This window comes from Cottoperca gobio, chromosome 22, assembly GCF_900634415.1.
Source record: "Cottoperca gobio chromosome 22, fCotGob3.1, whole genome shotgun sequence".
NCBI lineage: Eukaryota > Metazoa > Chordata > Actinopteri > Perciformes > Bovichtidae > Cottoperca > Cottoperca gobio.
In genome coordinates, this window is record NC_041376.1 from 10,186,581 (window position 1) to 10,207,802 (window position 21,222).

At 40.9% G+C, this 21,222-nt stretch overlaps 2 protein-coding genes across 3 annotated transcripts; one reads left to right on the forward strand and one right to left on the reverse strand.

Annotated features, from left to right (window-relative positions):
* Positions 1-223: 223 nt before the first annotated feature.
* On the reverse strand, positions 224-21,143 carry tdrd9 (tudor domain containing 9). Its single transcript, XM_029460306.1, is given in 36 exon segments — positions 224-634; positions 762-834; positions 929-1,047; positions 1,721-1,859; positions 1,940-2,036; positions 2,674-2,783; positions 2,991-3,061; positions 3,520-3,687; positions 4,649-4,906; positions 5,000-5,089; positions 5,645-5,860; positions 5,989-6,100; positions 6,890-6,972; positions 6,974-7,061; positions 7,173-7,273; positions 7,445-7,552; positions 8,371-8,487; positions 8,874-8,927; positions 9,339-9,383; positions 9,475-9,538; positions 10,045-10,108; positions 10,269-10,431; positions 10,984-11,115; positions 11,223-11,320; positions 11,394-11,498; positions 11,604-11,661; positions 11,739-11,823; positions 12,057-12,176; positions 12,263-12,366; positions 12,450-12,614; positions 12,698-12,778; positions 12,967-13,089; positions 14,242-14,463; positions 14,926-14,993; positions 15,126-15,208; positions 20,162-21,143. Coding segments are annotated over 36 exon segments (4,011 nt in total). The 5' UTR covers positions 20,290-21,143; the 3' UTR covers positions 224-535.
* On the forward strand, positions 16,322-19,578 carry rd3l (RD3 like). Of its 2 annotated transcripts, XM_029460312.1 has the most exons (3): positions 16,322-16,530; positions 17,308-17,650; positions 18,676-19,578. In XM_029460312.1, the coding sequence occupies exons 2-3, from the start codon at positions 17,355-17,357 to the stop codon at positions 19,040-19,042; spliced, it is 663 nt and encodes a 220-aa protein (XP_029316172.1). In that variant the 5' UTR covers positions 16,322-16,530; positions 17,308-17,354; the 3' UTR covers positions 19,043-19,578. The 2 variants fall into 2 exon arrangements, with proteins under 2 accessions (XP_029316172.1, XP_029316173.1); XM_029460313.1 differs by lacking the exon at positions 16,322-16,530 and having other exon boundaries at positions 17,212-17,650.
* Positions 21,144-21,222: the final 79 nt, after the last annotated feature.

Consider the following 21,222-nt stretch of genomic DNA (forward strand, 5'->3'; position numbering starts at 1 on the left):
AGTTTGTGTGTGACACCGCGGCTAAGTTTGTGATAAGGCTTTGGATGGATGGGAGACCTGGAATGATGAGCTATAATTACAAGCCAATGAATTCTGGCACAGACACACGTCTCACCTCGTAGCAGGAGTTTAGTGTGCCTGTGTGTGTGTGTGGGGATATATTTAACTTGACTCTGGGGTCACAATGAGGCTATGTTTGAATGAAGACTGATTGACAAGCCTCATCTGTTGCAAACAACTATTTTTAATGGCCCACTGCTGAAGCGCTGTTACAAAGAGCTATACAGGATGAGTGTCATCAATCAACTTTCACATTTCTGATCAGCAGCCTGCCACTTATTTAAACAAGGAATAAATACTCCAGCGGGAACAACAAAGGATTGAGAATGTTGCTGTGCTGCAATAAGCTACAGTCCCATTTGAAATAAAACATAAATACTCATCTGAACATAATTAAATCTTCCCGGTAACTGTTCATAGTACAACATTAGAATCAGTTCCGTTTCAACACAATTTCTAGAAGAACAGTGACTTTTCAGCTGTTGAGCAGAGTGACAGGATGCAGCTCAAAGAGAACTCCTCTGGTCTTTCCTCCTCCAGGCTCGACGATATCCATCTTTAGAGCAGGATCCACCTAAACGTTCAACACACAAACACTTTCAATACACACACATAGCTAAACTGTGCTCACCAAACAGGGACAGGGCTAATGATCATATACATTGTTTTTAAATAATCGATGCAGGAGCTCCATCATGTACCTGGTTCCATTCCTCGGGTTTTTGGAAGTACACTTGAGTGCCACCTTCCCTTGGAGGAGACTTAGTGAACAGCCTGGATAACATAATATAAACACAGAAGAATAACTGCATACACATGGATCGAACTTCACACTTGTAACTGATTTCTGTGGGTGTATGTAAGTGACCTTATGAGGCGCTCCCTGCAGTCCTCCTGCAGGTGGCTGATCCTATCGGGCTCCAGATGCATCGTGCCATTGGGCCCTTCACACACCAGCCGGTTTATTGACACTCGCAAAGCATTTATCTGAAGAAGAAAGACAACACAGACTCAATCAGGCAAACAAAGCATAATGCTACATCATGTAATACTGGCATCAACGTATTATAGAATAGAATAGATGTATATCATAGACACAGGTCCAGCGCTGTCAATCATTAGCACAAATATTGTTCCAACCTGATCTTGAGTTTATTACTGCTATTATACTAGTGTTATTTTAGATATGTATTATTACAGGGTTTGTACGGCTTTTTAAGGGTAAGATTCAAGCACTTTTAAGGTTCCTAGACAAAAATGTCCAGACTCAAATTGTTACTATAAATGCAATTGCATAAAAAAGTTTTCAGAATTCCTTTATACCCACAGCTATCAATTGTCACTTTGTTTTTGTTTTCTATCCCTGTTCTTCATATTGACTTTGATCATGATTATTTAATACTAAGCTAGCTCTATGAGACGACAAATAAATATAACGACAGGATTGTTTCATTTCAAACTTTAAAACGATTTTTGGTGAACATGAGTGTTCAAATTCAAGCATATCCTAATGATTAGGTGATGCGATCCTGAGTAAAAACAAACAGAGAAATCGTGTTGAAAATAGATCAAATCAATAAGAATCACCTGTCCAACACAAAGATTAATAAGTCACAAAGGATCTGGCAAAAACTGCAGTCAGTCACAACACAGCTGTTACCTCAGTGATGTCTTCAACATCAAATTTGACGTCGAAGGTGAGTTCGATGTCATGCTCAGGTAGGATGCCCTTCTGTGTTTGACCGTTCCAGCCCAAGCCACAGAGGGCGCCAGTGTAGCAGGTCCTCTCTTCATCAGTGCTACAAATATGGGGGTTTATTAACATGGATATTTGGATGATGCTGCCTATAATGAGTTCAATGATGTGCATCTGACACACCGTAACTCCATGACGGGAGTGAAGAGCATGGTTATGAGTGCAGGCAGTCCGGGGATGTCGGGCATGATGGAGGTGTCTCTCAGTAGAATACGTGTCCCTGCAACACAACCACACATTTAAAGCTGCAATAGTTGATTTTGACATTAAGACGGAGAACAAATTACAGCCCTACCCTATTACAGCCTTATAAAGTTGGTCTGAAAAAATGTGTTAGCCAAAAAATTGCATGTTTTCTCATTGAGCAGACAGAGCATCATTAGCATCCATTTGGAGTTTGGCAATTCTGGCCACCAATATTTATACCAACTACGGAGAAAGATATCTGGGTCTTTAGCCTGCAATATGTTCCATTATGTTTTCCTGTTAGTGTACAGTACAGCCACCTCCGATTGGAATTTTCAACCAAAAATGAGTCAGAAGAGCTCTGTAGAGGTGAGAAGGACGGGTGATGGTTGATAGTTTTTGTGCGTTGTAGTTTTTAATCAACCCCTCTCATCTTACATGTAGTCATGTGATCCATTGTTATTAAGCTGTTGTAACACACAACATCTATTTATTGCAGGGATCCCTCTTCAGTTGCTCTCCCTGAGGCTTCTTCCATTTTTCCCCAAGTTAATTGTGGAGTTAGTTTCAGGGAGTTTTTCCTTGTGCGGTATGCTGTACAGTCTGTAAAGCCCCCCCCAAGACAAATGTGTAATTTAATAACATTTGATTATAAGATGTTGTATTTGTACCTGTGGAGTTGACTGACACAGTCCCAGCCACCAGCATCCTCTGATGTTTGTAGTGAGGGTTTTCATTCAGAGCCAAGAAGTTGATGCTGCTTCCCTCAACACACACTGTCCTGCAGGACACGGACACACACACACACACACGATAATATCACTATTATTCTTGATCACTTTAACTTACATTTAGTTTTTATCCCAATAATGTGAATTCACCACAATCAACTCATATTGTGAGTGTTTTTGCGACCCCATATAAAATCCTTTATCACCGCGTCCCTACTTGCAAGTTTAATTTGGTCTTTCTGAACGCAATTCCTTACTTGTAGAAGATCTTGTGGCTCAAGCTGTGGAAGTTTATCTTATTAGGACTGTTTGGTCCATACAGATGAACCTGTGGTGTTCGAAGGAAGGCTGCAGTCAGACACAACACGTGATGTATGAATACATTGGTTATTGTTGACAGTCGTTATTGTTCTGCTGGTCAGACAGAATTGGGTGTGCCACATGAACTGAGTCACTGAAATGGCTCCATCTCCTGGACGAACTGAGAGCAACAGACAGTGCAGAAGTGATGCCGTCATCCTCTCAATATCAAAATATCAGCATCCCAGACACTCAAAGTCTGTCCTATTTTAAATCCCTCCTCAAAACCAATTTAAATGTAAAAGTTCTTTCTTAATTGATTGTAATTATTTAACTGTTTTTAATTATTGTTACTGTGTTTCTTTCGATTTGTAAATCCCTTTGTAATATTGTTGAGAAATGCTATGCAAAAAATCTCTTATTATCTTTAAGATTTTTAATACAAATATAACATGAAAATATTCTATAAGCTGCAGTGTATCTTGCCTTTGTCTTGGAATGAGACTGGCGGCTCTTGGAAAAGTGGGCGAGCAATTTGTCAATGAGCTCCTTCTCTTCTTTCTTCCGATCTTTCCAGGAGCTGCTGACAGCGTTGGGGACATATGTACCTCTTTCCATGTCCTTGTACAGGGACATTATTGCCTCATGGTTTTGCTGCAAGAGCAAACAAAAATAAGACATCGAGACAGAGAATGGCACACAGCATTTGTATGGATCTTTCTGAATCTGGGCTAGAATTGTGAAGATATTTTTCTTTAAAAATCAAATATGTTTTTTCTCAACACATCAGGGTTTCTTGTAGGGATTTACAGTCAGATTGAGCAAAAAACCCAACCAACTCCATGATTCATGCTTTTATTTTTAGTGACACCAAAGCAATGTTGCTAAAAGCGTCCAACCACAACATCTGCTGGGAGAAATCGGTACTGTAAGTACAAAGGGGAAGTGGCATCGTGTGAGCAGTGCAACGTTGTTAGAACACACAATATGTCATTCGCTATATTCTGGAAATTCTATGGGTTGAACCTACAAAGCATTTGTATTGTCAACGATTAAGTGGAATATGCAGCAGGTCCGGTTAGAAGAGTTTCTAGAGATGCTGTTTATTTGTCATGAAAACTTTGAAGTACACTGTAACTGATGTTAATCCAGCTTGACCACAGCACCCTGAAGAGGAAAACTAATAACTTTTATCAACTCACTTCAAGCAGTGTTGGGAAAAAGGTTCGACTAAAATGACCAAACTATTGGTTTTGGCTAGACTTCATATAAAAAAATATGACTCATTAAAAAATAGTTTAACATTTTGACTAAAAGTAAAATAAGTCAAACGTAGAGACCTTTCATCAAATAAAGTTAGACTATAACTATGAAGGTTAAAAATGACTAAAATGTGACTAAAACTAATAAGCATGTTCGTCTAAAGAAAGAGTCTAAAACTAAATCAAAAATAACTCCCAAATGTAACACTACTTTCATCCCTGCAGGGGTCAAGTTGTTATTACTAAACGGACATACAGTATTTAGGTGAGACATTGCTTTAAGTAGGGAATGTTATGATTGATTTCTAAAACATTTCATGTGGGACAACCTGAGCTCCCAACAGGTGTGTCACCTTTGAATCGAAGCTCTCGTCGGCCTTCACAGCATGTTCTTCTTCCACCAAGATGTCTACCACACTGGTGTTTGTCGTCTCTGTGTTGATGAGCAGCTGCACCCGCATGACACCATGGAGGATGGAGTACAGCGACACGAAGAGTGAGCGGCCCTTCACCAGCGTGATGAAGCGGTCGCGGGCTTGGCTGCTCCATTGATTCCCCAGGATGATGGACTGGACTGAAGGACACATCCCAGTAACTTTGAACTCCTGAGCCTGAGACCGTGAGCAGAGGTGTGTTACTGCCAGTTCACAGCTTGGACAGTGGAACACATTCATTTATTCTCTGACCATTCGTAATATTGCTACCTGGAATGGGTGAGACAGGAGGTCAGAAGGGAGCTCCCTGAGGCTGCTGCAGGCAACAACCGCTGTGTTGCCAAAGTCCAAGAAGAACACCTGCAGGGCAACAACATATATCCTGTACTCTGGTACGAAAAGTAACATCAACAACTGCTATCCCATACTGCTATTAAGAATGATTTCCCAGAGTCAGAGGTTAACAATAAGGTCAGTTTTATATTTATAGATTTATATATTCAAATTAATTTCACTCTGCTAATGGCTAGGCAAATTTAGCTAAAAGAAATTGCTAAATAATTATAAAAACTTGGTGCAACATTCATGTAATAAAAGTGTTAACGTTAACTTAAGAATTTGTACCACAATGTAAAAATATTCAAGTCTATATTTGGTTGCACAGAGGTGGGAGCACTGGTCAAAGGGCAATATAAAACACTGAAATGACTAATTTAGCTAAAATAAGCTTCAATTTCTCTTAGTCAATCAATGGTAGAGTTTAAAATCCATAATTCACTGATTTCCCTTCTACCATGACATGATCACAATAGAGCCATTTGAAAATCAGACCGGAGAGAAGAAAAGGAGATTTGTTTTGAGAAAATGAAATGTGTGCACGATATCAGAAAGCTGCAGCGTGTGAGCTATTTTCACCTCCACTGTAATGTTACGCATGTGCAGGATCTTGGCGCGGTAGTACATGTTCTCCTCCATGATCTCAGAGTAAGGAGCCAGACACAGCAGGTTGGGGTAGAGCGACACAGTTATAGGGTGCAGCGTGCATGAGTTTATCTCTGCTGTCAGATGGCGCTGCTTCTCCAAGCTGGCTTCATCTGCCTGGAAGCCCCAGAAATGACCCACCTCCACCACCTGAAGCAGAGATCAGTTAAGAGAGGATACATCCATCCAAGATTCAGAAATGTAGTCAAAAACCCAACAAGTGAGTAACTCTTTTGAAATGTACCTCTGTTCGACTAAATTAAATGTAAAGAACTGACCTCTGTGATGTTGACCACAAACAAGTGGTTGGGGGGTAACTTGTCTGGGTCAATGGACCCGCTCACCACACCCACCGGGCAGACAGACAGGGTCTGGAAGTCGACATTCACCCTGCACAGCAAGTGTACAGAAGATTTACATTTATTTAGTACATAAGCAACAGTCTTCTTGTACTTATTTGCTAACTACTTTTTGGCACTAACTAGTGTGATGAACATTGTTTTGTCAGTGCTCATCATTGCGCATTAGTTGACAACCGGCTATTCTAATGAAGGACTGGTAGAGTATCTGCTCTCATCGGCAATATTATGTACTGCTTTAGCAGGACGTGAACACATCAATAAATAACAGCACTCTCGTTCTCACCCGTACCCACTAACTCCGGTCCCTAGAAAATTCACAGCTAAATGCCGCCACCTACTGACATAACAAGGGCATAACAGTCTATTTGAGGTTATCACAACATGGCAACATTTTTAAAGTTTAAGGCAGGTGGAATCATCAGTGTTAAAGGGAAAGTTATCAGTGAGATAAATTGCTGAGCTCTATTATCGTGGATCGCTAATAATGTGAAAGTCACCCCATCCCCTTCCCAGAGGGAGAAGCTGGTGCTGCTTCTGCCTAAAACCTCCCCTCTGTGAGTCCATGTGATAGCTGGAGAGTCATGCAGAGTGCGAGGATGTCAGATTATATTAAGGCTCAGAGCTGGGGCACTGACCAATGCAGCCTGTGGCGCAGAGGGTTCAGCCTCCAAAGACAGACGCAGTAAAACCTTTGCTCTCTTATGACATTTTTTGCTCAATGAGCAAATGTAAGATATTTATTTAGTTCATACAGCAACTGATTTCACTCACTCACATACAGAAAGAAGATTTCCATAATGTGTGAATAGTGCCGTACCGTGCAAATTTCATGTGAGTTATGTTTCTACCCTCAGCTAACATTTCTATTTGTTCGATGGGGAAGACAGACAGCTCCAATGGGAGGACTCTGCTGTGCCAGAAGGAGGGCAAGAGACACCTCAGGCAGAACCCCCGAGTCTTGGGATGTCCTGTAGAACTCCACATATGCTCTGAGAAAACACAGTCAGACAATTAGGAGTATGCACATTTCAGTGTTCTTTAAAAACCGGTGAGTAGATTTAAAAAAAATATGTCTGATTTGCTACAGTGACTTTCAGTACCTGGAGCTCTCAAAGGAAATGGCTTTGACCTGTCCACACAGGCGGAACAGAGACTGCAGCTGCTTGTAATACAGGAAAGAGTATGGAGGGAGGTTCCTCAGCTGAAAACAACACATGTTCTGATGTTATTTTACAATATCCTTACCTCCTACATAATAAGGCTTGAAGATTAAAGCCATACTTAGCCTATAAGGGTTTTGATGGTCATTACACAAAACATTTTTTAATTATGATTTCCTACAGTTCTCAATTCTCAACACTATGGGTCCTACCATCACGGTAGTTCTGGGGTTGAATCCACACAACTCTTTGGAAGCCAGGTCTTCATCTATTTCTCCCTGGACAAAGTAGTTGGGGTAGTGGGCACCAGCAACGATCACCTAAAACAAAGAGAGGTGCAACAAACTGACATTTAGGTGTGGCTATTCAGTAGCTTAATATTTATTCACAGTGATGACTGGATCTGAAGTGTACACTGTATAGCTTCACATAGCCTTTTCCCACCAAAACTACTGCACATGTGCAGGTATTTTTAAACATGGGAAAACCAGCTAAAAATAGCCGTTGGACTTCTTTCCCATTGCCAGTAGAAGAGTATGCCCTTCTGTTTTTCTTTTCAGATGCGTCACGTTCGACTTCACGACACGCTGGAACGCAGGTTTAGTAGAAAAGTAGGGAGTCGCATGGATGCCAGTGAACGTTTTTACAGTGGTTGCTTCATTTTTTTTTTTTATATCCGTTACTTATTAGTCTCTCTTTCAAATCTGAAAGTTGTTGGTGATTGTTGGAACAGTGGAAAGACGGTTTTCTTTCTGTCGAGTTTGAATGAAGTGAGTTTTTCGATGATCAGCAGGGTAACATTTCTGTTGTCTGACTGGAGTCTGGTGGCTTTGAGGAGAGCATATTAAATTGTATATATTGTACATTCATAAATTATTATAACTGTCCAGATCCCTGTTGATTTGACATCTTCAATATTCATCAAAGAATCGCGCCGGAAACGCGAGGAAGTTAGCGTGTCCACCCGGGTGTCATGTCGGAGCTGGAGCCGATTAATACCTGTGACTACTCCAGAGTCATTTATCCCGGGAATGAATGTTGATTGTCACCTTTCCCACTCAAGACACAAGTCAGGGGTTGGTGGGTTTTTTGACTAATAGGAAAGGGCCTTTTCACAATGTGCAGCACTGACTCTTACCTGAAGAATGAACCTCTGCCTGTGAGCGCTGGTGTAATCCAAGGGTTGAGTGCTCTCCTGCACATGCATGTTGAACTGGGACACACGCTTCTTCAGATCCTCATAGAGCTCTGCAACCTGGACAGTGAGTAACTTCAGAGGATGTCTGAGCTACAATATTATACAACTCAATTTTGAAATATTAGCTCGTAAAGACTGGAAATCAACTGTGCACCAAAAGGCATCAATAACTAAAATATATCATGGAACTTAAAGACCAAGTTTAAACTGCTACGGAAAAGTGACAGCATTACACAGATTACATATTTACAGTCCGATTGTACCAGGCTCAGTAAAGCCTCTCAAAAACCAAGACTGTCGGTCACTCAACAGAAGCAAGTTTCATTCTTGGTAACACGCGACTACAAACGGGAGTAGTCTGTTGTTCACTGTTAGAAGAACTAGGATGGGTGATGACACAGACATCCTGCAATGTGACCCAGCTCTCTGCTTCATCTCTGTACCTCCCTGATCCTCTTGATCTGAATGAAGTTCTCTTTTCCCCAGTCCAGCTCATCCTAAGAGGAGAGCAGCAAATGCAAAGAAAACTTACACTTCAAGAAAAAACACTGAAGAAAAAACACGTGTTGCACTGATTTTTAATGCCCAAATAAAAAGCTTTAGAGAATAGTTTAAATGTTAACATGGGCAGAGAGACCTTTCTCCAACTGAGGTGAAATTGAATAAACCATCTAAATAGGGACAACACTCACTTAATCTATTTCAATATAGCGTGCTAAATGTCGTTCATACAGTGCTATGTTCATTCATTACCAATTGGACAGAGCAACTATGTATACTTCAAAGCTGCAGAGTGTCAGGAGGTGGCTCTGTACAACAACGAGTTGACTATTCTTATTCAATATGAAAAAAATTTAAATCAGCGTGTGTTGTTTCAGTGAGCTGATGTTTGGTGTTGTTTTGTTCACCTTTGGGTGTCTCAGCTGTCCTTTCTTTTTGGATGAGTGCCATGCCTGACAGTAAGGGACAATAGGGAAGGGTTTTAAAATATGTAAATCCATTGAATACCACAACTTGCTGCTGACCTGCCAACAAACACATTACCTTGAAGGCATTGACGAAACCTATAGAATCACTGTGTGTACCACGGGCAAAGGTCAACTTGCTCCTGGAATAACAAATATTATTCAGTGCACAAAGAAAAAACATACAATACACAGAATATCGGTTTCTGGCATGCAAGTGGTCTGATGAAAACATGTGACAGGTTTGCAACCTGGTCCCTGAAGGCATCGACATGGGCACTGCAAGAAAAACTATTTGTGCTCTGATTTGCTAAAACATACAAATAACTTATTGGGAAAACCAGATATAAAATGTTTCATTTCTCTGTAGGGTCCTTCCCATAATGTTGTCAAACACTTATAAAAACAAGCCCTTTTAGTGGACGCACACTGGCGGTGCGGATTTGCCCAATACCATTTATTTGAAGCAAGTTGCTTGTCTGCAGCATTCTCATTCTATACTCGACCAATTCCCAATCGTCACTCAGACATGAAAACATGGGAAAATAGGGTTGAAAAATACCTTTTGGCACTTTGGTGGGACACAAAGATTATCTAGACTGACAGCCTGGCAGTCTGTGAATCAGTGCAGCTGCTGGATGTGACTCACCTGTAGCCGGCAAGCTGCTGCATGGATGGTATGGCAAAGAAACTCTTCAGAGAGTGCGAGGCAGCTGAGGATAAGACAAGTTGTTATTTCTTTTTTGTGCAAACAGCCCACGAAGACGCATTATTACATGTTACGTCATGACAGATTCTTTGTATGTATACATCTACAACTGTAAACTGGTGCATATGCAGTAACTGTGGTCCATTCCACAATGACAGACTGACCTATGATGAGGCACTCGTCCAGGCAGCCAAAGATGTGGCCCAGGACAATCATCTTCCCCAGGCACAGGTCCACAGGCAAGTGGGCCAGCACTCGGCCCAGGAACGTTAGCTCGCCATCGTCATTGTGACCCCTGCCATCCCCTTTTGCAGATAGCGCGCCTATCTACAGAATGAAACATCCAGCTTGTGTGAAGACAGCAGGCTTCGTTTATACGTCTAATCAACTCCTAAAACCTTACCTCTGAACAATAGTTTGATTAATTTATTATGATTTAGATAATAGATAGATAGATTAAAATGGCTGGTACATACTTACTTTTTCCCTTGACTCATTACCTGTTAGTTATAGAATTTGTTGGAAATTTGACATATTATTTTTATTACATTTAACTATTGTCATTAAAAAGTTGAAAGATATAAAAATGGTATACAATAAAACATAAATGTTGTCAGTGAGAGAAAGAAACCTGAGTACAATTCCTCCACTTTCCCTTCCCCACACAAACATAATGACACAGCACTGCCCTTCATACAGACTCATGCAAACATTGGCTGAGTCATAGCTCCTGCCAGAGAACTCCTGGTCTAACACTTTGTGACAGAGCTGGGTGGTCAGCAGCACGCCCAAATACATAATTACAGCCACACATTCATATGTAGTTGACTAAACATTAATGCTCTCTCAGAGGAGAATCATCAATCTGCACTTATTTACCTCTTTGAGCTGGAGCACTGTCCTCACTATGTCACCAAGGTTGGGGGGTGAGAGGGCTGTGGAAAGGATGGAGCGGGGATCTCCCATGTCCAGCAGCTTCACCTTCAGCATGATGTTGGTCAGCGGGGCAAGCTGAGAGGAAGGCAAATAGTATGGCATAGATTCATTGTGTAATTAGGGTCAAAGCAATGATTTAAATAAAAAACAGAAAGAAAACTCTCATGTGCACATTCTGTTACCAGCATCTCAGGGATCATGTAGTCTGGGATTTCATTCTTCCAGAACTCTTTGGTAACAAGGCGGTAACAGTAGCCCTTCGACACTCGACCTGCCCTACCTGACAGAGGAAATAGGTGTAAAAGGGACCGAAGTGAACAGATACTTGCACTTTAGAGGTAAACTTCTTGTACCTCGACGCTGGTTACAGTTGGTTTTGGATGCCCAGTTGAGACTCAGAGACTGATAATTGGTATCTTGATCACAGACCAGGTGACGGGCCAGGCAGAAATCAATCACTGTGAAGGCAAAAGAAACGCACAAATCAAATTAACATTTTATAATAATTACAAAATTCATATTAAGCTATTAGATGAAAACAAACTAAGGACAAGGAAACTCACCATATTTGACGTCTGGAACAGTCACCGAACTCTCAGCGATGTTGGTGGAAAGGATGACCTGTTAGGACGAGGAGATCATCGGTACGGCGGGTACAAGAACACATGTGAGACAGAATAAGACTAAATGTTTTTTACCTTCCTGTATCCAGGGACAGGGAACAGAAACACACCATTCTGCTCCTCCAGAGTCACAGTGGAGTGGAGAGGATAAACCTGCAATCTGAACAACAAAAACACATTCATTGAAATAGTAAAAGGTAAACAGTCAACACAAGTACCAAATAACACAGGTTAACAAGCACTATGAAGAGAAGAGATGCCAATTCTGATCTTTTTTCCCTGATCAACAAAACTGACTTGTCTCATAAGGAAGCCAGCAAAACGGACAAAGAAGGCAATAAGTATCAGCTACAGAGAAAGATTCAACAAAAGAAATAAAACTTAAAAGCTCACCTTTTGTGGACCAGCTTGGCCAAGGCCTCCTGCATGTAGCCAATCTCGTGAAAACCAGGAAGGAAAACCAGCACACTACCCCTCTCTGATGAAGTCATGGCACTTTTGTTCTCTGCTTTGCTGCTCAAACACAAACACACATGATCACTACTTTATGTTCCCATTTGTTAAAGCAATCCAGTGTGCTCAAATACTAAATGCCGCACCTGAAATCTTTTCCCTCCATCTCATCAAAGCTCTGGATGAGACTGATGGCAATATTGTACATCTCCAATGAAATGTAAGGGTCATCGAGATAAGCCGGCTCAACCTGATACAGACAAATTCTACACATTAACTATGAATTTCAATACCGAGAACAGTAGCATCTGCAAACATTTACCATCTTCTTACCCTGTATGGAATCAGTCTTTGGAGGTCTTCCAGATAAAACTCCTCAATGACATATGGTGCCCCCTCCACTTCAAACACGTAGGCCGGGTTCATTTTGCCACAAACTGGCGTGCCGAAGTACTCCGCAAACTGTCTGCAGTTAATGGTGGCTGACATAAGAATGATCTGAAGAGACACAGGTCCTGTGACAGAGTTCAACTGATGCAAAAGGAGGACAGAAAAGGGATTTTCTTTGCTCTTGCAATTACCTTGACATAACATGAGTTGGAATGAAGAAGCTTTCTCAAAACCAGCAGGAGAAAGTCCAGCTCCTTAGTACGCTCATGAACCTTGGGCAAAGACAGAGTAGTTAAAAAGCTCAAATTGGACCAAATTGTCAAGAACGAGTTGAAACCTGAAACTGAACTGATATTGTTCAGCAGAATATTTTGGATGAAACCACAGCAAAACCAAACACCAACATTTTTTTAACTTAATACAACTAAATAAATGAAAAAGCCGCTTTATATTTACGCACCTCATCTACAAAGATGTGGGAGAACTCTGTCAGGCACTTGGCTACAACCAGTTTTTGCAGCAGCACTCCAGTAGTCATGTAGATGAGCCGGGTGTGCTCGGTAGCCATCTTCTCAAGCCCAACCTGAAATACAAATATTCAAAGTTGTACTCATAAATCTGGACAACAGTACACATACTTTTGTTTTGGCACTGAAAATGACCATCATCTCTTTTTGGCACTCTCACTGGGGACTTATGACAAAAGGCACCTACTTGAGAGGAACTAAAATCTATTTGTGGAGGACCTCCAATTGTTGTAGTTTCTTGTTGTCGTTTTACTCGACAAAAGGATCACTATGAAACATTAGCTCAGTGCAGTGCCATAGTAACATCTTTTGGTGTTTTTGTACAATGTTACTGCACTGAGAGGACACATTATGCTTCCTCTACAGTAGCTTTAGGCCTCAACTTTTTCCAGTGTCTTAAAAACTAATATCTACAATGGCAAAAAGACTTTCTGGTTGGTCTTTGAGAAAATACCAGTGACCTGTAATGAAATCCATTGCTACCAGTGTCCGACCTCAGGGAAATACTTTTTGGTTCGCCGACTAAATTCTGAGCATAAAAGAACTTTCCATTCCCTGACTGCACGATTTTCACAGACAGAAAACTAAGAAGAGAACAAGGATAGAGCTCTTTTCTTACAGCCAATAAAGACATTTCTGAAGGGCTAAAGACAAAAATCAAAAAGAACCTTTGAGGTACACAAATAAAGAACATACCGTTACTCCTACTAACACTAACTGTTTATCATTGCTCCCACTGTCACAGAGGGACACTGTTGCAGAGGCCAAGTAGCGGAGACAACATTTATTATTAGACATGCTGTTTCAGACACAGCCAGACATCCTAGCAAAAATGCAAACACAAGAACTTGTTAACACATGCATACAAACACTCTTAACCTGTGAGACAGGTGCAGTCTACTTGGTTTAGTCCGTGGGGGGGTGCTTAATAGTGGGTGCACGTGTTCGAGTGGAGGGCAGGGTTTTGGTGTTTGGCTGCCGGAGGTGTGTTTTGCGCATATTTGACCCGACGTGCTGGTCCCCTAGGTGGGCTTGAGTGGAGCCATGGGGTGTGGCACATAATGTGTAGGAATGACTTTGTGACTATTATTCTCTTATTATTATTTAAAAAACAAAATTGGTAGGAGCTACGGCCGTATGTACAGGTTCATATATGTATTTGCATTGCAGTTGAAGTAAACCAGATTCTGTCTAAATGTTGCACTCACCTGATATCCCACCAGACTACCCAGGGTACACTTCCGCTGTTTGGCAACCCATCGGGCAATACTGGAGGCCCCAATTTTGCGTGGTTGGGTGACCACAATGTTGCATGCAGAATTCTTGTCATTGTAGTGGTCAAGTATGTACTGTGGCACCTGGGTGGTCTTGCCACTGCCTGTGGCTCCTCGAATGATCACTACAGAGTTGTTTTCTATGAGGGAAATCAGCTGGAAGCAAGCACACACACACACACACACACACACACACACACACACACACACACACACACACACACACACATAAAAATAAGTTAAAATTAAATTGTAGAGCAGATGGGTGTGCTAAGCTGATTTGTAACTGGCAGTCCACACTTTATAATCTGCATTAAGAAAGTGCAGCTTAAATGACAGCATGAGCTTCTAACATTTACACACACTACTCTTTATTAGACAACAAATAAATGCACACCAGTGAATTTTAAGATAGCTGTTGTTAGGCAATATAAAAGGACACCGAGTTCATCTTGAGAAAACAGTAATAGCTTAAGTGCACCAATGTCCTGAGGACATTATGGTCATTTACTCCTAACATGACCAAAAGAGAAAGTACTACAGGAGAATGAGAGTGTACTTTTAGACTATTAGGCTGTGGGGTTTGGGGGTATGTGGAGTATGGGTGGTACATTCTACCTTCTGTCTGTTTTTGGTTATGGGCAAGCTTGGGTACTCGTAGCTTGCAAGTGGAGGAGGAGCAGTACCTAAGGATACAGAATTGAATGCAAAAGAAACGGTTAAACCTTATGGGGCAGAAAGCAGATTCTTGTATATCTAACAACGTAAGTTAGTATTGTGTGGGGTAAGAAAAAGCTAAGACAAATTGTAACACTCACTCCCTGCATGTTCTTGTTTGTGAAACCGCCCGCCATTAGAGTTCACATTTTTCAGGCTGTCCTCATCAAGAACCTCTGATGGGCTGAAAAAAAATGTAAGCAATTTTAAGCCGTTTATATACATTTTTTAAAGCTCTATTAAGCAATGAATACTGTGACCCATTTATTTTCCTTCTCTGTACTTATATGTGACAGTCCTCCTTCAAGAATTGTTCACAGCAATGAATAGGTAAATACTTCAGCGTAACCATTGTTCAGCATATATCTGCTAGTATCATCTCAGAAAGCATAAAAGTCAAAGTCCCAAGGAGCATTGTGGTAAGAAACATGCATTTACCGTAAACAAATTCTGTTGCATGTACTGCTAAAGTTAAGAGGCTGAGCTTTATAGCAGCTTTTATTAACTGCTTTTCAGATTCAGGATGCACTTTAGACCCATGCAGAAACTGCGGTTCTGTGTTTTATGACTGAATGCATAAACACGTAGCGCTGTGAATATGCTCGAATTCATCAGCTGTCATCTCCTTAGCTACGTCTGTTGAGGCTAATGCTGGGTAATGCACCATTTAATGCTATTTGACCAACAGACATCCGAGAATAAGGGCAATTTTCAGAAATTAAGATGTTTTTATAATCACTTTTAAAATCACAAATTCCAAGTTGAGTAACAGAGGTCATCATTAAAAGTAAACTTAAAATGTAAGTTCACAGTGGGTGAAAATACCAGCAGCTCTGCCCACTTACTTACTTGGTACCATTTGAAACTTTGCTCATTTGAGTCTTTGCCTCTGGTCAGCTCAACCAGGCCCAAAGCACTGTTTCACCCAGTTGTCTCTGCCTCACGCGCTCTCTTAGTGGGGGGAGGATTTTATCGCAACAGCAGGCACAAACCCTGACAGTACTAAGAGGAGCTCAAACACAACACACCCACGGCTTGTGCACACACATGCACTCTCGTCCTCTTCCTTTCTCTCCAATGCACACATTTCCTGCAAGCTACAAAGCAGCTGACCTAACAACAAAGCTGCACACTGCACAGAAGAGTGTGGGGTGAAAGGAGAGGAGAGGTGACAGCTCTTAGTCAGTTAGCAGTGTGTGACTAACTCTCCTGGAAAAAGTCTGCGTGACAGGAGCAGTGGGAGGGACCATAGGAACAAGACAATAACACAAAGAGGAAAAACGCTTCCAACAGCCAAGACATTGGAGGATTGCTGCCGACACACAAGTGATGTGCTCTTTTGATGGCATTTGACATCAAGGGACGTAGTCGACAGCGAGTGAAGGCATGAAGTCTACATGGACTGACCCATGGAGACAAGAGGCTGAAGGCTGTACTCTGTGAAAAGCTCATCTTTGCCCAATTTCTGAATATCTCATAAACGCGTCAGTGGTGCAATTTTCACCTGTAAGTACAGATCTTTCTTTCCAATTTTCAGACAGATGTTAGTGTGATATTTCCTTCCTGCACATGCTGGAAGACTGAACGGTCTTTAAGAACTAGAATCAAATCAGATTCCTGAATAGCTCTGTTTTGCAACCTTACAATGTGTGAAGCCACACATACAGTTTGTGTTCGAGGAGGCTGACCTCTGACCCTGCAGGCGGTTTAATCCATCTGAATCCAGGTGGAAGCTGGGATGGATCCATCAGTCGGAGGAAAAAAGCCAAATGCACACACTTGGGACATCGTCCTTCTCCGAGTTTGACTTCAAATGAAGGCAATCAGGCAGGGAACAGAAGTCAGCTTGGTTACGGGGTGATCATCTTTCATTGTCAACCTTACATTTTTAATTATAATAGGGCATAACAGTTTTGGATAAAAGTCCTCACTCAATTCTCACATTTCTCATTGTGGTCTTTGAAGCGAAAAATGTCAGTACAAGTGCAAGATTATGTCAGAGATAGGGTTGGATAAAAAAAAATCATCAACTACAGCAGGAAAATACGGATTTTCGCTTTTGTCGTCATATTTGCTTTTTCACCATTACTTTTGAATTTCTCTCTCATGGTAATGTGTTTTAGTTTTTGCTACCTGCTTTATTCAGTTCATCACATGGTCTAATGCTGTCTTGTCATGTGTAGGTGTAACACTTGTTTTGAAGCAACAAAATGAGTTAAAACAGTGCTGTGGGGGAGTCATGGCTTCATGGTCCAGAATAACAAATGGTTATCATTTTTTCAGTTTTTCAGGACAGTCTGCTGTGACTGCCATGTCCCCTGTTCAGCTGGATGAAATGGTCCCATGAATCAAGAGTGCATGCTCAGAATGAAGCAGCCCCTCTGAAGACCTCGGGGGTCGTACCCAGTCGTATGTTGATCAGAGAGCTCCTGTGGCATGTGGAGGAACGTGAGCATCTGGCGAGGGAGCTGGAGCGGGAGCACAGGCTGGCCCACAGCGCCCTGGGTCTCCATTGGTTTCAGAAATACCCCAGGTTACGGACCCTCATCCCCACATCAGAGCTACACCAACTGGAGTTCCTGTGTGCCCAGATCCCACCCATCCACGCAGCCACCGTGCTCTCCAGGTGATGGTAGCAGCCATGCCATGCTCCGTCCTCATATTAATATGCTGTCAACATTGGCTAGCTGCTACTGCATCAACACAAGGCCTGACAGCAGGCAAAGCAGAGAAAACCCAAAGGGAAAGGGAGGCAGGGCAAGCTGCCAAGAAAGCCATTCTGTGTTACTGTCACAGAGGCCGGCGATGTAGGGTGTGAACATGTGAAGGTGAAGGATGCTCTGGAAGGCTGAGTAAAGCCAGACTGCAACTCATTATCTCTATGTTAGCCATAATGCTATAAAAAAAAAAACATTGTTCTACATGGTTGAACATTGTGACCTACTTATTCATTTCACTACTAGGTCACTAGTATGTGCTTACATAACGACATTATCAAAGAATAACACATTTACAAAGAAATGTGTTAATGTTTGTACCATTTCCAAAATGCTGTGTTGTTGTCCTAGTTATGTGATTCTTAAAACTACGAGACTCATGGTTGAATTATACAATATTAGTGCCAATAGAAAATGTGCATTTCCATCCACCTCTTTTTAAGCGCATTTTCAATTTGTGCATAAAACAGCCTAAATGGAAATGCAAAAAAATATTTAAAAGAATATTACAATAAAGTCTTTACTATTGTCTGAGGTGGATAAGATGTATTGATAAAAACTAAATGTGACAAAGTGCAATGGAAACCGATTTCGCTAAATAGACGATGACATACATGAAGCATGTGACTTCAATGTACGTCATTCAATAGCAGCAGATTAAAACAGTCTCTTCATCGCTCCACACAGATCTGATTAATCTTTCCTAACATTAGCCAATGAAACAAACATAAATGTCACATTTCCATCCAGTTTTTTACATAGTTGTTTATCGTTTAAGGTCTGAGCGGTGCTAATTACACCATCTTGTTGCACCCTCTTTTTCTGCAATGTTTTGCTCAAATTTGTGATACATTTGGATGGATACTATATTAATGGAAATCCCTGCTATTTCAACAAGTGTTTCATTAACTTTATTGGTTGCGTCCTTTCACAGGTTTCGTGAGGTGCTTGCCACCAACAACATAATGCCCTGGGAGCTGGCATCTGTCTTCAAACAGGTGCTGAGTGACTTTTTGAGCCAAAAAGAATATGATGAAGAGGATAACCTCTCAGTGCAGCCAGCACAACACCGACCAATGGAGGCTTGGACCAGCCGCTACATAATGAAGCAGGGCTTTGTCACACCCACTGTCCCCAACTGTGGAGACCACTCAAGGGAGGAGATCCCAACAATCTCTGGATACGTGGATAGAGCTATGCGGCACTCCAGTTTGTTTGCAGGGTCCAACAGGGACTGGGACCTTCCATATTACTATCCAGTTCCTCTCAGGCCCACAGCGACGTACAGCACTACACTGTGAGAGAACCACTGCTGTGGACAAACAGTTATCATATCCACAGCATGGAGACAATATGCAAAAACCTGATTATTTGTATTAGTTGCAGATATATCATAGCTTGTGACCAAAACGTGAAAACGATGTTAGGCTAGGTGGACAATTATTTCAATAAAATAACTAGTTTGTCACCTGCTCTTTTAAATCCTTACTTAATAGAATGATTATGTGTAGTCCTGATTAAAAGCCTTTTAGACTTTGTACAGTTGGGCATGTATTTTAAGGATGTATTGCCAGGTGGTGGAAGTAATATGGTCATAAGTCACATGGACAAAGCGTGTAAAAACAGCCTTTGTGGCTTGTGAGTGAAGCAATGTCCACTTGCTCCTGCTGGTCACAGGCTGAAAAGTTCAACCAAAGACTGATGTTCCCCTTAACATGTTTTAGAGCCTTAGAAGGATAAAACTATAATGTATTTAACAATAATAAAAAATAGATTGTGGAAAAATCTGGAAAAATAAACATATTTTTTTGTAAATTATTTTGATATCTCTTAAGTGTTCATCATCATGTGACTCCCATGTTTGAAACTAAGCTCATGTCTTCAGTATTTTTATTTTATAGGAATTTGGGAGTTTTAGATAACTGCAACCTTTTCAAACTGCACAGGTTACAGCAAAAAAATCTAAATGGTTTAAATTGATCATGGTGTATTTAGACTTTATATATTAAAATGAGGACTCTTAATTGCCTGGCAGTGTAGATAAATCAGCATACAGCCCTGAAACCCTTTATCACGTGTTCATTTTGAACACATGAAAACGTAACGGGGCAATATTGAAAGTTTTTAGACAGACCAGTGAGTCTTCCCCCAGTTTAAACTGATGCAGCTAGCTAATTAAAGTGACCAAATGTTAGCTAAAACTCCGCACAGACACATGCTGCTTAAATATTTATTATATTTTCAAAAAGTTTAACCAGTCAGAGTTTATGGCTACGATAGAGGAAGCGACACCTGTTGCCCGAAATATTTTTTTTGTAACTATGTTATAGGAATGTCAGGTGTGACACCCAAAGATGCTAGCTAGCATGAGGTTAGCCAACTTCAAGCTAACGACAGTTAACTTTGCCTCCGTTTCTCACCTTGTCTCTTTCGACGAGGCTTCGTCCAACTTTCTTTCAACCCCTTCTTCTGTGAGTTTAATGTGAGCAAACGTCGTCCCCGAGGTGAACCAATCCGAAATTTGTTCTGCGGTAAACGCTTTCTTCATTTTGCAGGCGTTTACTTTTGATTCATTTTTCAGTCAAATCTCTCCTCAATGACTTTACCAGCTAGCTACTAGAGAAGCGCGCGAGGCAAGTTAGGAATATGTTCTACATCGCCCCCTGGCGGTTGGACTACGAATCTCAAATAAAATGAAAATGCATGTTTCGTCTGTTACTATAAAGTTTGAAGAAGTATTCACATCATTTACTCAGGGAAAAGTAGCTGTACCACACTATACAAAACATACGAGTAAAAGCCCTGCAATCAACATTTAACTTAAGTACAGAATTAATAGTAACACAATCGAAGTAAATGTACATTTTGAACTATCATATCACCGGATCATTATTATTGATATATTATGTAACCATTTTAACTATTTAAATACTTAAAATAATGCTGGGCAGTTTAATCTATAAGAATGCATTATGTTTATGTTATGTTATGAAGTGATCATATTTGTATGCCGAAAAATAGAGTATTTGAGTAAATGTTCTCTCCATCACTGCTACCACATACATTTTTATAGTCCCATGTTCAGGAAATTATACCACAAAATCTGAAATAAAAGACAAGTTTTATGAATTACAACATCAAAAAAGTACAAGTTCATTATGATAAAAAAAAAAAAAGACATTGGCTATACTCCTTGGTATGATGGGAAAATGATATGGTCACAGCACGAGAAATAAGCACCTTATAAAACCCAAAAACAATCCGTTTCACATTAAGAGTATATTCAGCATTGTTGTCATTTCAATGTAGTCTTAGAACAATGTGTCTAGGTGTACTAATGTGTACCAAAGAAACCCAACAACACGGACGAATGAAAGTTGTGTCACAGCTGGTCTGTCCATGCTGCTGTAATACCAGATCAATGTTAAAAAGGTACAGTATGCCTAGGGGCAAGACTTTGCAAAAAGTGTAATAATATGAC

Excerpts from the sequence above, each read along its gene's own strand:
- rd3l (XM_029460312.1), top strand. The coding sequence starts at position 17,355 with ATGAAATGGTCCCATGAATCAAGAGTGCATGCTCAGAATGAAGCAGCC. Across the intron at positions 17,651-18,675 it reads GCAGCCACCGTGCTCTCCAG|GTTTCGTGAGGTGCTTGCCA; the intron begins GTGATGGTAGCA and ends GTCCTTTCACAG.